General features: G+C 38.7%; 1 protein-coding gene across 5 annotated transcripts in view; it reads right to left on the bottom strand.

Moving 5' to 3' along the window:
• The window catches only part of PHF8 (PHD finger protein 8), a 99,973-nt gene that overhangs the window by 20,152 nt on the left and 64,910 nt on the right, over positions 1–14,911 (bottom strand). For all 5 annotated transcript variants that reach the window (XM_067023087.1, XM_059049745.2, XM_059049747.2 and 2 more), the window contains 2 exons: positions 14,379–14,692; positions 2,481–2,576 (listed from right to left, as the gene is read on the bottom strand). In XM_067023087.1, the coding sequence (XP_066879188.1) occupies positions 2,481–2,576; positions 14,379–14,692 (410 nt within the window). The remainder of the gene's footprint in view (positions 1–2,480; positions 2,577–14,378; positions 14,693–14,911) is intronic.

The raw sequence follows: 14,911 nt of genomic DNA, 5'->3' as shown, positions 1-14,911 counted from the left end.
ACATCTAAAAGGATATACATAAAACTGGTAATAGTGGTTGACTCCAGGTGGGGAATTGGAAGGCTGTGGAACAGGGGTGGGAGGGAGACTCTTCACTGGATATCCTTATATACCTTGGCCCTTCGAGAGTTTCATGGGACTCTATCCTAACCATATAAATAGAGATACAAACACTTACATACAAAAATGTTCACTCCAAATGTTATCACTAATTGTAAACACTTGGCAATCAGCTAAATGCCCTACATTAAAGAGGCTAGGTAAATTAGATATTTCCATGAGACAGAATATTTTGTAGCCATTAAAATATTATTTATAAATAATGGCACAGGGACATGCTTATGATATAATATTAATTTAAAAGGCCAGATATATTTACTGGTTTTCAAATTTTACAGTCAACCTCTAGTCAACATAGAGTATTAATTACAAGTCAATGGTAACAACCTTGACAATATAAACAGAAGAGTACAGCTTATAGAAAGTTGGAGGAAGAAAGAAAGAATAGCAGCATTAATGTCCATATCTTGGAAAGTGGGTAATCAAGAGAGACTGACAAAAGCCGATGGGAGGAGAAACAGAGGTTAAGTTAATAAATCAAGGGGGAAAGGGCGGGGGTGGGATGAATTGGGAGATTGGGATTGATATATATACACTATTGATTCTATGTATAAAATAGATAACTAATGAAAACCTACTGTATAGCACAGGGAACTCTACTCAATGCTCTGTGGTGACCTAAATGGGAAGGAAATCCAAAAAAGAGGGGATATATGTATACCTGATTCACTTTGCTGTACGGTATAAACACAATACTGTAAAGCAACTATACTCCAATTTTAAAAAATCAAAAAAAGGTTAATAAATCAAGAAATGGTGGTATAAACCCTATTATCTTGAGTTTTGGAGGCAACTACCAGAAAAATGAAAATGACAAGGTTGCCTCTCAGGCAAGGGATTGGAAGTAGGGAAAGCAGAGGCAGAAGACCATTGCATTTCATTCTAAACCTCTCTGCACTATTTGGTTTGCTACCAGATATACACATTATTTTGATTAAAAGGTAAAAAAAAATTTAAGTAGGACATATGACTGTGATTTCAACCAGAAAAAGAAAAATGCATAGGAAAAAAGATTAGAAGGAAATATATCAAAACGTTAACAGTGGTTGCTTCTGGGTGGCAGAATCATGGGTGATTTCTTCTTTATACTTTCCTCTATTTTCCAAATTTCCTATTATGCTAAAAAGCCAGAAAGTATAGGAGAAAATAAAATCAGAAAATAGGCCTGAAGAAAGAAAAAAGAAACATTTGCTGATTGACTCAGTAAGAGAACACTTCCCAGGACTGCCCTGCCACCCCATTCCTCCAATCCCAAGCAAATACCAGAAAGGTCAAATAAGGCTAGGTGGGGACAGCACACCCTTTATTTCCTGGGGAACCACAGGGGTACTGCGATGCCAGCACCCTCTGTGGCAGACTGTTGCAGTAATGGCTCTCAATTTGCTCACATGTCCTTGTGTGCATAGGAAACTTTGCAGTTCCCACTCCCAAGAGATAGAATCTATTTCTCCACTTTGGAATCAAGGCTTGGCCATGTAACTTGCTTTTGCAATGGGACAATAGAAAACATGACACAGCAGAGGCTTGAATGGGCTTGTCCTCTCTTGCTGCTGGACACCCTTCTGTTACCTTGTGAAAAAGCTTAGGCTGGCCTTCAGGTGGGTGAACGACCACCTGGAGAGAGGCCCCAGACACCCCAAATTAGGTCCTGGACACCTGAAGGAGATCTTTCTAGACCATCCAGCCCCAGGCAATCTGGTCCAGACTAGAACAACAGTTCAGCCAACCTACAGAATCATGAGAAATGATCAACTGTTGTTCTAAGACACTAAGTTTTGGATAGTCTGATAAGCAGCAAAAGCTAACTGACATACCCTCCAATGAAAAAACCACCCAGCCAGTGAGACGAATAAAATTCTTTTATTACCCTCTAAATTCCATATTCAACTCAAAACTCATTCTGTCTTCCTTCCTCAGAGATGGCCTCTCAGCCAGTACAGGTAACAATCTAAGGAGTCTTAGGCCTTGTAGAGCTCAACAGTTAGCAGATTTTCCCTCCTTTGACAACAATATTATTACCAAAGGGCTGGGATGATGGTAGCAGAATGTTCTCAGGAGCCTTAGACTGCTTGCTGCAATCTGCTCAAGGTCTTCCTCTTTTCATCTCAAGCCATGTAATATCAAAAGAAACATGCTCCATTACCTCTGATTTTGCTGACCTGAGTGCACGAACTCTGTGTCTTACTGATCATTTTTGCTCCAGCACCTAACATGGTACCCGGCATACAGCAGGTACTCATCAAATGTTTGCTGAATAAACAAATGAGTGTCTTCCTATATTAAATGTCCCACCTAGCCAGTGGGACATATTTTTCCCCCCAACCACCCCCACAGAGTTTAAGGACAGAATACTGGATCACCTTTAGGACTCCATGGAGCATCATCTGAATTCTTCTTTTTCTTGGGTCGAGATTTCAAAGCAGGGTCATCATCGTCAGACTCCAGGGAAGGGTAAACTGCAGTGAGAGGGAAAAGCAGGGTAAAATGAGATCTCATCCAAAAGGGTGATGACAGAATGATACCTACTTGAGCTCCTCCCACCCACTACAAGTGGACCCTTTACTTAATCCATACTCAACTGTAGGAATTCTTGAATATGCCACATACTTTTCATGTCTTTCTACTTTTGTACCCTTGCTGCAAATGTCCTTCTCCCAGCATCACCTAACTCTGATTTCACTCACCCAACATCCATTTAGTGAGTAACTTCATGAGTTAATGACTATACAAAATTCAGCTTTAGATTCACATCCTAAAGAAGCCTTCCCTCGTCTCTTAATCTCATTCAGATGCATTCTCAACTCTCCAAAGTATTCTGTGCATACCTCTATTGGAGTTGTTATATAGTATTCAAGAGATGATTAGTAAATATCACCCCCAATTTACTGTGAGGGCAAGGATATGTATTATTTGATTTTAAACTAAGGGAGCTGAACATAATAAAGAGTGGGTGCTCAGTAAGTGTTTGCTGAATTAATGGAAAAAGAAATGGTTCACACATTCACACAAAGGGAACAAAAAGACCACTTAGGCTGAATTGGGAACAAGATTATTATAAGTGAATGATGCGAATGACAAAACACACATATATAAGTATCTCAACCTATATAAATACATAGAAACATCCAGTTTTATCATACACATGCAACACCTATACAGTTTAATAGGAAAATGGTCTAGAAAGGTCCTACTGATGAGGTCAAACTCTGCTGCTGCTAAACCTAAAACAGAAGCAAAGTGAGAGTAAATATTTCCTCCTAATGACTACTCCCATTCCTCCTACTGATCAGCTTCAAACTTCTCTAGAATTCTACTTCATCAGAGGAATCCAATCTCCCACTTCCTTCCAGAAGGGTCTCTCTTCAGGAAAATGAGTCCATTATTCAGGCCTTCCTCCTTGAGCAAAGAAGTAAAACACCTCTTTGACTCATTTAAAAATTTTTTGAATTTATTAATTGTCCCTAGAAAGAAATGACTACTGGTAACAGAGTTGTTTGAGAAAGGTTCCATCCCTACTAGACTAATGGCTGTCAATGTTATTTTGTTGGGTATGAAAGGTTTTTCCACCTAAAGGAAAGAAGTGTAGTATGGTAGAAAGACCTTGAGTCTCAGGATTAGACGATTACTTTGAAATCCTGGACTGACCCACTAGCTTAGTAGCCTAGGAGAACTCCTGTAAGTCTCACTACCTTCAGCCATAAAATTGAAATAAAAGATGAACCTGCCTTGCAAAGTTCTGAGGATTGAGAGATAACAGGTATAAACTAACATACAAAAGGAATTCCATTCTAAGGTTCATGTCTTATTCAAGATGGAATAAGATGTAGATAATAATTAATTTTAGACATTTAAAGAAAATACAAGTTAAAATACACATATTAAAAATATACAGGTGGGAGGAGTGATGCCTCCTCCAAAAATGATGGAGTTGGGAGCTCCAAGAATCTGTCCCTCCACTGAAGCAACCATTAAGCTGTCAAAAACTACAATAATCAACTTTTTGGGGACTCTGGAATCCAATCAAAAACTTATAACAACAAAGGGGATGCTTAACAAAGAAAAAGCCTGCTTAATTAAGGCATTTAAGGAAAATTCTGTCAGGAAATCTCAGCTGACTGCTGAGGCAATGGAACAGATGCTTCAGTGACCACACATAACAAGGAACACAGTATTTGCAAAAAATCATTTGGAAAGTCATTAAATAAATAGATAACTGTAGCTCACAATAAGCAACAATAGCAATCTCTAGAGAAGAAGGAAGATATGACTTCCAGAGTTATCACATTATAATATTCAAAAGGTCTAGGTTTCAAACAAAAATTATAATGTATGTAAAGAAACAGGAAATTACGTCCCATTTACAGGAAAAATATTGATAAAAATTATCCATGAGGAAGCTCAGACATTGGACTTACTCTACAAAGACTCTAAATCAACTGTCTTAAATATGCTCAAAAGTAACCATGTCTCTGGAAGCAACCTAAATGTCCATCAACAGAGGAACAGATGAAGAAGATGTGGTACATATATACAATGGAATATTACTCAGCCATAAAGAGGAACGAAATTGGGTAATTTGTAGAGACATGGATAGACCTAGAGAGTGTAATACAGAGTGAAATAAGTCAGAAAGAGAAAAACAAATATGGTATATTAACACATATATGTGGAATCTAGAAAAAAATCTAGAAATCTAGAAAAAAAATCTAGAAAAAATGGTATCGATGATCCTATTTGTGAAGCAGAAATAGAGACACAGACATAGAGAACAAATGTATGGATACCAATGGGGAAAAGAGGGGGGATGGGAGGAATTGGGAGATTGGGATTGACACATATACACTACTGATACTATGTATAAAATAGATAACAGATAATAGATAATAGATAATGAAAACATACTGTATAGCACAGGGAACTCTACTTAATGCACTGTGGTGACCTGAATGGGAAGGAAGTCCAAAAGGGAGGGGATATATGTATATATGTATGGCTGATTCATTTTGCTGTACAGTAGAAACTAACACAACATTGTAAAGCAACTATACTCCAATAAAAATTAATTTAAAAAAAACTGTCCAAAAAAAAAACCAAACTGTCCTTGGGCTTCCCTGGTGGCACAGTGGTTGAGAATCCACCTGCCGATGCAGGGGTCACGGGTTAGTGCCCCGGTTTGGGAAGATCCCACATGCCGCAGAGCGGCTGGGCCCATGAGCCATGGCCACTGAGCCTGCTCGTCTGGAGCCTGTGCTCCGCAACGGGAGAGGCCACAACAGTGAGAGGCCCACGTACTACAAAAAAAACCCCCCAAAACAAAAAAAACAACTGTCCTTTGAAAAGACCAATTAAATTGATAAGATGCCAGAAAGAATGACAAAGACACAAATTACTAACATCAAGAATAAAAATAAAAAGAATAAAAAAATAAAGTAACATCAGATTAAAAAAATGTCACTAAAGACTTCACAGACATTAGAAGGATAATAGCGGAATACTACAAACAACTCTATGCTCACAAATTCTACAACTTAGCTAAAACGGACCAATTCCTTGAATACCATGAACTATCAAAACTCACCCAAGACGAAATAGAAAACCTGAATAATCCTATATCTACTAAAGAAAATAAATCCATAGTTAAAGCCTGAAAAAGAAATCCCTAGGCCCAGGTGGTTTCACTCAAAAATTCTACTAAACATTTAAAAAAACCCATTAATTGCACATCATCTCTTCTAGAAAACAGAAGAGAAGGGAACATTTCCCAACTCATTCTTTGAGGCCAGCACTGATTGCCCTGATACCAAAGCTAAAGACAGTACAAGAAAAGAAAATTATAGACCAATATCCCTCATGAACACAGATACAAAAATCCTCAGTGAAATACTAGTAAACCAAATACAGTAATATATAAAAAGAATAATACACCATGAGCAATTAAGGTCTATCCTGTGATTTCAATTCTGGTTTGATATTTGAAAATCAGTCAATGTAACCTACCATATTAACAGACTAAAGGGAAAAAACCACATGATTATATTCACTGGTAGAATAAAAACATTGGGAAAATTCAATATTCATTCATTAAAAAAAAAACTTCTCAGTAAAATAGGAATATAAGTGAACTTCCTTAACTTGATAACCTATACAGATAATATCACAATAATGAAAATACTAAATGCTTTTCCCCTTAGATTGGAAACAAGGCAAAGGTGTTAGTTCACTCTCACCACATTGTGCTTGAAATCCTAGCCAGAACAAAATGGCAAGAAGGAAAAAAGACATACAGATTGGAAAGAAAGGAATAAAACTGTACCTACTTGCACATGACATGATCATGATCATCTAGACAAAAAAAATACCAAGAATATACAAAACATTATGAGAATTAATAAGTGAGTTTACCAAGGTTGCAGGATACAAGGTCAACACACAAAAATCAATCATATTTATATATACTAGCAATAAACAGTTGGAAACCAAGGTTAAGAAAGGTACCATTTACAGTATCTCCAAAAAACATGCAACTCAGGGATAAATCCAACAAAAAACATGTGTAGGACCTGTATACTGAAAACTATGAGACACTGATGAAAGAAATTTTTAAAAGAGTAAATATGGAAGAACATACCATGTCACAGATTAGAAGATTCAACATACCTAAGGTGACAATTCTCTTGCAGTCCTTGTGTAAAACAGTTTGGTGGTCCCTCAAAGAGTTAAACACAGAATTATCATATGACCCAGCAATTCTACTCTTAGGTATATGCCCAAGAGAAATGAAAACATGTGTCCACACAGAAACATGCACAAAAATGTCTACAGCAGCATTATTCATAACAGCCAAAAGGTGGAAATAACCCAAATGCCTATCAGCAGATGAATGGATAAACAAACTGTGGTATAACCATACAATGGAATACTAACTCAACCATAAAAAGGAACAAAATACTGATACATCCTATAACTTGGATGAACCTTAAATACATGGTAAGTGAAAGAAGCCAGACACAAAAGGTCACAAACTATATGATTACTTTATATGACATATCCCAAAAAGGCAAATCCATATGGACAAAAAGCAGATTAGTGGTTACCAGGGGATGAGGGAACATGGGGAACAATTACTTAATGGATCCCGGTCTAGGGCCATGAAAATATCTTGGAAACAGAGGTGGTGGTTGCACCACATTGTGAATGTGCTAAATGCCACTGAATTGTACACTTTAAAATGTTTAATTATATGTAATGTGACTTGCACCTCGATAAAAAATAAAGATCACAATTCTCTCTGAATTGATCTATATATTTACCACAATTCCAACCAAAATCCTAGCAGAAATTGTTGCGGATTCAGACAAACTGATTCTAAAATTTATATGGAAAGGCAAAATTGAAGAAATCATATTACTTGATTTTAAGAATTAATAAAGCTTCAGTAATCAAGATAGTAAGGTATTGACAAAAGAGATTGACACGCAGATCAATGGAAAGGAACAATTCAGAAACAGAACCACACAAATATGGTCATTCAATTTTTGACAAAGGTACAAATGCGAGTCAATAGAAAAATAAAATAAAAAATAGTCTTTTCAAGAAATGGTGTTGGAACAATTGGATATCCATATGCCAAAAAAAAAGGTGAACCTCAACCTAAACATCATACCTTATGTAAAAATTTAGTCAAAATGGAACATGGATAGAAATGTAAAACCTAAAACCATAAAGTTGTTAGGTGAAAAAAAAAGGAGAAAATTGTGCCCTGAGTTTACAGAAAGAGTTGTTAAATAAGACACTAAAAGCATAAGCCATGAAAGATAAAATTTATAAACTGGACTTTCTAGAAAGTGAAAGTGTTTACTTTAAGAAAGAAAGTCTTAAGAGAATGAAATACAAGCCACAGACTGGGAGAAAATATTTGCAAATCACTTATCTGACAAGAGACTTGAATCCAGACTATATAAAGAACTTTCAAAGCTCAACAGTTAAGAAACAACCTAATTGTTTAAAAGGCAGCAGTTGTTCAAAGTGTCTGTTTAGACATTTCAAAAAAGAGTATATGACTGGCAAATAAATACATGAAAAGATGTTCAACATCATTAGCCATCAGATGAGCCACTAAATGAGATATTGCTACACACCTATTAGGATGACTAAAATAAGTATACTGACAATACCAAGTGCTGATGAGTATGCAGAGCAATTAGAACTCTCACACATTGCTGGTGGGAATGTAAAATGGCACAATCACTGGAAAACAGTTTGGCAGTTTCCAATAAAGTTAAAGCATCCACTGCCCACACTGTTCAGGAATCTCATTCCTAGGTATTTATCCTAGGGAAATAAAAACTCATGTTCACACAAAAGCCTGCATACAAATATTCACAGCAGCTCAATTCATAATCGCGCAAAGCTGTAAACAATCCAATGTCCTTCAATGGGTGAATGGATAAAGAAACTGTGGTAGAGGGACTTCCCTGGCAGTCCAGTGGTTAGGACTCTGTGCTTCCACTGCAGGAGGCACTGGTTCAATCCCTGGTCAGGGAACTAAGATCCCACGTGCCACATGGCAAGCAAAAAAAGAAAAACAAAAAAAAACCCCAAACTGTGGTAGATCCATACAATGGAAAACTATTCTTCAACAAAAAAGAAAAAGCTATTGATACGCAACAACATGGATAGAATCTTAAAGGCATTATGCTAAGTAAAAGATACCAGTCTCAAAATATTACATACTGTATAATTCCATTTATATGACATTCTGGCAAAGGCAAAATCACAGTGATGGGGAACGGTGGTTGCCAGGAGTTAGGGGTAGAGGGAGGGCATGACTACTAAGGGATAACATAAGGGACTCTGGAGGGGTTCTGTGTTCTACTCATTGTGGTGGTGGTGGTGGTGGTTACAATAATCTAAGCATGTGTATACCAACAAAGCCAATTTTACTTAATGTTAATTTAAAAAATAAAATTAAAAAACCCTTTATCAAAAGGGAAAACAGACTGAAAATAAATGAACAGAGCTTTCAACTCAAGATGTTGTACAAAGAACACTAAGAGGAATAAAATAAAATCAGAAATTAACAGTAAACAAACACCAAACACTGGAGATAATTAGTAGATCATCAAATAAACTAGACAAACTATGTTAAACACCACAACCAAATACAGCTAATTTCAAGAAGAAAATATCAATTCAAAATCAGTAATTCTATTAAGGTAAATCACCATTAGCAAATTAACAGAAAAACTATGTGCTTATATTAAAAGATGCCCAAAAATCATTTGATAAAACCCAATTCCACTCTGGATTTTAAAACAAACAAAAACCTCTCAAACTCCCCTGAACTTCATGAGAGTAGTCTAACAGAGACCTACAGAGCCCTACATACTGAGTGGACAAACACTAGCAGCATTACCTTTAAAGTCAGAAACAACACAAGGATGCCCCCTATCACCATTACTACTCAACATTGTAATAAAACTAGGAAAATCTAGAGGTATGAATACCAGAAAGAAAGGGGGTGTTATGGGCTAATTGTGCCCCTGCCCCGAAATTGATATGTTGAATTCCTAATCCCCAGTACTTCAGAATATGACTGTATTTGGAGATAAGGCTTTGAAAGAGGTAATTAAGTTAAAATGAGACCACTAGGGTAGGCCCTAAGCCAACCTGACTGGTGCCTTTTTAAGAAGAGATTAGGATATAGAGAGTGACATCAGGGGCCCATGTGCACAGGGGATGACCATGTGAAAGGGTAGCAAGAGGGAGGTCATCTGCAAGCCAAGGAGAGCCCTCAGGAGAAAGCAACCCTGCTAATACTTTGATCTTGGACTTCTAGCCTCTAGAACTGTGAACAAAATTAATTTCTGTTGTTTAAGCCAACCAGTCTGTGGTATTTTGTTATGGCAGCCCTAGCAAACTAAGATAGGGGACACAGATCACCTACCTCAAGAGCCCAAGACAATTAGCTGAAAAACTAACAGAATTAATAAGAATATATAAGGCAATCCAACACAGGATCAATATAGAAAAATCAACTATTTTCCTGCATACTAGCAACAGCCAATTGGAAAATATAATATATAAAAAGATGCCATTTTCAATAGGAACCAAACTATAAAATAAAATACCTAGTTATAAACTGAAGAAGAGATATACAAGAAAGCCTGAATAAATAGAGAGACCATGTTTGAAGATAGAAGGACAAGATGGCCTGTTTTGTGGCTACTCAAAAGTAAATGGCAGAATGATAGCAATGTCATCCAGAAGTTGCACTGGTTCAAAAGCAATTTTCCCTGGCATGTTGTTTTTAACCAATCAGTGGTGAGTTTTCTCACATTTCAGAGAAAACCTTAGCTATATATGAAGACCTACACATAAAAGCTAAAAATCCTGCAATAGTGCCTCCCGTCAGAGGAAGGGTAAATGGTGGCTTTGTTTTCTACAAAATTAAGTTCTGTTGGGAGAGGAGGATGGTGGAGAGTGCAGCTGAAGACGTTGTGAAAACACTTTCTCCTGTGTTTAAAAACAACAAAGGACTTCCTGGTGGTGAAGTGGTTAAGAATCCGCCTGCCAATGCAGGGGACACAGGTTTGAGCCCTGGTCCAGGAAGATTCCACATAGCACGGAGCAACTAAGCCCGTGTGCCACAACTACCGAAGCCCGCACGCCTAGAGCCTGTGCTCCGCGACAAGAGAAGCCACTCGCAACAATGAAAAGCCCACGTACCACAACAAAGAGTAGCCTCTGCTCACTACAACTAGAGAAAGCCCGCGCACAGCAACGAAGACCCAACACAGCCAAAAATAAATAAATATATTTAAAAAATAAAAACAACAACAACAAAAGACTGCTGACAACTAGGCTCTGGATCAGATTTTAATTTGATAAAGCTGCTATTTATCTTAAGCAAATGCCCTCAAGAACCTACATCTGGAAGGAGGAACCTGAGCCCAGGCAGAGTTTAGGGCTACAAAGGATCCACTGACTACAACGCTGGGTGCAAATGCCGATGGGCTCTAACCAGGCAAGGATTACTATTAGGACTGTCATTATCTGGGTCAGTGTTTTGGCTTCAAAGTCACAGAGATTTTGAGGGGTATACCCCTTTCTTTTTCTTGTAAGCCCTATTATTTTTAGTGTACGAATCTTCAGGACATTTTTTCAGAAATGTGTATATCCCACTGTAGCAGAAAGGGCTCTGATGAAAGATGTCAGTCTCCATAAATTAATCCATAAATTGCAAATGCCATGCAATCTTAATAAAAAATCCTAATAGGATTTTTCATGGAGTTTGACAAGTTGGTTCTATAATCCATCTGGACTAGAAAAAGCTCAATAATGGTCTAGAAATTCTGGAAAAATAAGAACAAGTAGTTGGGTACCTCCTCATTAAACTGCCTTTCTAGTGTTGCTGGGCAAAGCAGGGAGGGGGAAGCAGACAGAGGTTGAGTGAGTTGTTTGTCCTGAGGTAGGACTAGTGAGACCAGGTCCAGATGCCTTGGCTATAGGTCAATGTGACTGTCTGCTGAAGGTAAGATGGATAGCCAGGGAAACTTGGCAATAAACTAAGACCAATCACAGCTCAACCCAGAGATGATGGGCTTGCTGAACATCTCTATTCTCCTCAGGTCCAAAGCAAGTTATGCAGAGGGGATTTGCCCTACCAGACACAAGGCCGAAGTAACTAACCTATGAGGTAGTGCCACATGAGTGGACAAGTTGGTTTTATGGAACAGAATAATATTAATAATATCTAACACACAGCACTTACCATGTGCTGGGCAATGTTTTAAGTGCTTTATGTATAACTCATTTAATCCTCACAACAACCTATGAGGTAGGTACTATTATCACAGAGAGGTTAATTAGCTTGCCCAAGGTTACATAGCTATTGAGGAACAGAACTGGGAATAGAGTAGAAAAACAAATCCAGGGAATTGCCTGGCAGTCCAGTGGTTAGGACTCTGCACTTTCACTGCCGAGGGGGTGGGCTCAATCCCTGGTCGGGAACTAAGATCCCACAAGCCGCTCAGCACGACCCACCCCCACCCCCCAAAAAAAGGAAAAAAGAAAAACAAATCCATATGTATATGGGAATTTAGTTTAGGACAGAAGTGGAGCTTCAAATCAGGGGGATAAGTGATGAAGTAGTCAATAAATGGTATTGGGGCAAATGACTATCCATGTGGAAAAAAATATAGATTCTTACCTCTCACAATTCACAAAACCTAATTCCAGAAAAAAAGCTAAAATTTTAACTTCTATACAAGTTTTAGGTGAAAATATAAGAAATTCTTCTTACACAAAACATAAAATACAAAAAAAATGATGAAGACGACTATGTAAAAACTGAAATCTGCTACATGCTAAAAGATACCATAAGTAAAATTAAAATACAAGCAACAGACTAAGAGAAAATATTTTCAACACTTGCAGAATATATAAAAAACACTCCAACAGGGCTTCCCTGGTGTCTCAGAGGTTGAGAGTCCGCCTGCCAATGCAGGGGACACGGGATCGTGCCCTGGTCCAGGAAGATCCCACATGCCGCGGAGCAGCTGGGCCCGTGAGCCATGGCTGCTGAGCCTGCGTGTCCGGAGCCTGTGCTCCACAACGGGAGAGGCCACAACAGTGAGAGGCCTGTGTACCACAAAAAAAACCCACAACACTCCAACAAATCTAGAATACATAAAGAACTCCTACAAATCAATAAGAAAAACTAACATCCTGAAAATGAGTGAAAAACTGAATAGATAATTCATGGGAAAGGAATAAGGAAGAGCCAATAAACATAAAACAAACAAACTGGGCTTCCCTGGTGGCGCAGTGGTTGAGAATCTGCCTGCCAATGCAGGGGACACAGGTTCGAGCCCTGGTCTGGGAGGATCCCACATGCCACAGAGCAACTGGGCCTGTGTGCCACAATTACTGAGCCTGTGCGTCTGGAGCCTGTGCTCCGCAACAAGAGAGGCCGTGATAGTGAAACGCCCGCACACCGCAATGAAGAGTGGCCCCACTTGCCACAACTAGAGAAAGCCCTCGCACAGAAACGAAGACCCAACACATCCATAAATAAATAAATTTAAAAAAACAACAAACAAACAAACTGCAACACCATTTTTTGCCATCAGATTGGCAAAAATTAAAAAGGCTGATAACATCCACTGTTGGTAAGGCTGTGGGAAAACAGGTATATCTCATACACCACTCATATACTGACCTTTTTGGAAGGAATTCGGCACTATCAACATTTATGTTGTACATACCTTCAACTCAGCAGGTCTAGCTACCTTACAGAAATGTTAATGGGCACATGGGCACAAATGGTTATTTACAAGAATTTTCAAAACACTAAAATTTAGAAACAACCTAAATCATAATCAGTAGGAAATAGTTAAACATATGATGGTACACCTATGCTACAGACTACTGTGCAGCACGTAGATCTCAATGCACAGATGAAGTGTATCTCTAGGTACTGATGTTGAAAGATATCCAAGTAAGTTGTAGAACCACACACACTAAACGAAACTATACTTCTATCTATTTATGTCTACATATGGGTGTAAACACAAGAAAATAAAAGGTATACATCAAACTGATAACAAAGGTTACCTTTGGATAACCTTTCTCAGACGGGGAAGAGTGTTAGTCAAAGGGAATTTCTTTCTGCTTTCTCTGTCTTGTTCTAATTTTGGTCAATGAGGATTAATTTTTAAAATAATATTAAAATAAAAACCTACATTAAAGTCAGCTGCACTATACAAAAAAGTGCTTTATACATTGTAGTACGCAACAAAGTTTACTTTACAAAAAAGGAGTCATCTATTAAATGTGTAAAGCCCGAAAAGTCATCATAAACCTTTGCAAGGGATGAACTGAATGACACATAACACAAATGATACAGGTAATGGAAGTAAAATAGGAAAAGAGGGAAAAAAGAGTCACCAGCAGTTAAGATTGGACAATGCTAAAAATGGTTAATAGCTAATTATAATAGCTACCATTTTTTGAGGGCCTCCCATGAACAAGACACTGTGCCAAGTGCTCTCTGCAAGCATCATCTCTAATTCTTACATCAACGTGTGAGATATCCCCATTTTACAGATTAAGAAAATATGGCACAGAGAAACCAAGTATCAGGCTTAAGGCCAGGCCCTTGCTCACTACAGGCTGTCCTGGATTGGATTTGGGATTGAGACTGGGGCTAGAGGGGAGCCCTCCTGGCCTGGACTCAAGTGCTCAGCTGCCCTTACTATACTCTGCATCCTTGAAGCATGCTCCCAAGCTGTCCTGTTCATCGAGACTGGCGTTCTCCTCCTCCTCCTCGCTCTCGGTTCTCCAGTATGCTGGCCGCTTGATGGGCCGCTTCCCTGGGGTGCGCTGGGAAGCAGGACTGCTAGACACTGTGCCCAGCCCACTGCTGGAACTCCCACTGCTTCGGTCCTGCCCCCCGGTCCACCAGGCCTGCAGGCTGGAGGTAGCTGGCGAGGACGATGAGGACTGCAGGTTGGCCATGCACAGCATGCCCTGGATGGCCTCCTGAGTGCTGGGAGAGGCAGGGGCCTCGCTGCAAGGGACAGAGGAGAAATGCTGAGGGAGTTTCTCTAGTTGTCAGAGGAAATCAGTCATCAGACGAGTCAGGGAGGAGGGACAACAGCTGCCAGGGTCAGGGTGGGAAGAAGGAGGAGAGAACCATCTCAGGTGAAAAACCAGAAACGAAACTAAAGATCAAAATAGTATCAAAGACTATCTTCATAAAAAAGCCAGTCCTTCTTGACTCAAGTCT

This window comes from Kogia breviceps, chromosome X (genome assembly GCF_026419965.1).
Source record: "Kogia breviceps isolate mKogBre1 chromosome X, mKogBre1 haplotype 1, whole genome shotgun sequence".
NCBI classification, from domain to species: domain Eukaryota; kingdom Metazoa; phylum Chordata; class Mammalia; order Artiodactyla; family Physeteridae; genus Kogia; species Kogia breviceps.
This window is presented reverse-complemented; position numbering and strand designations above follow the sequence as displayed.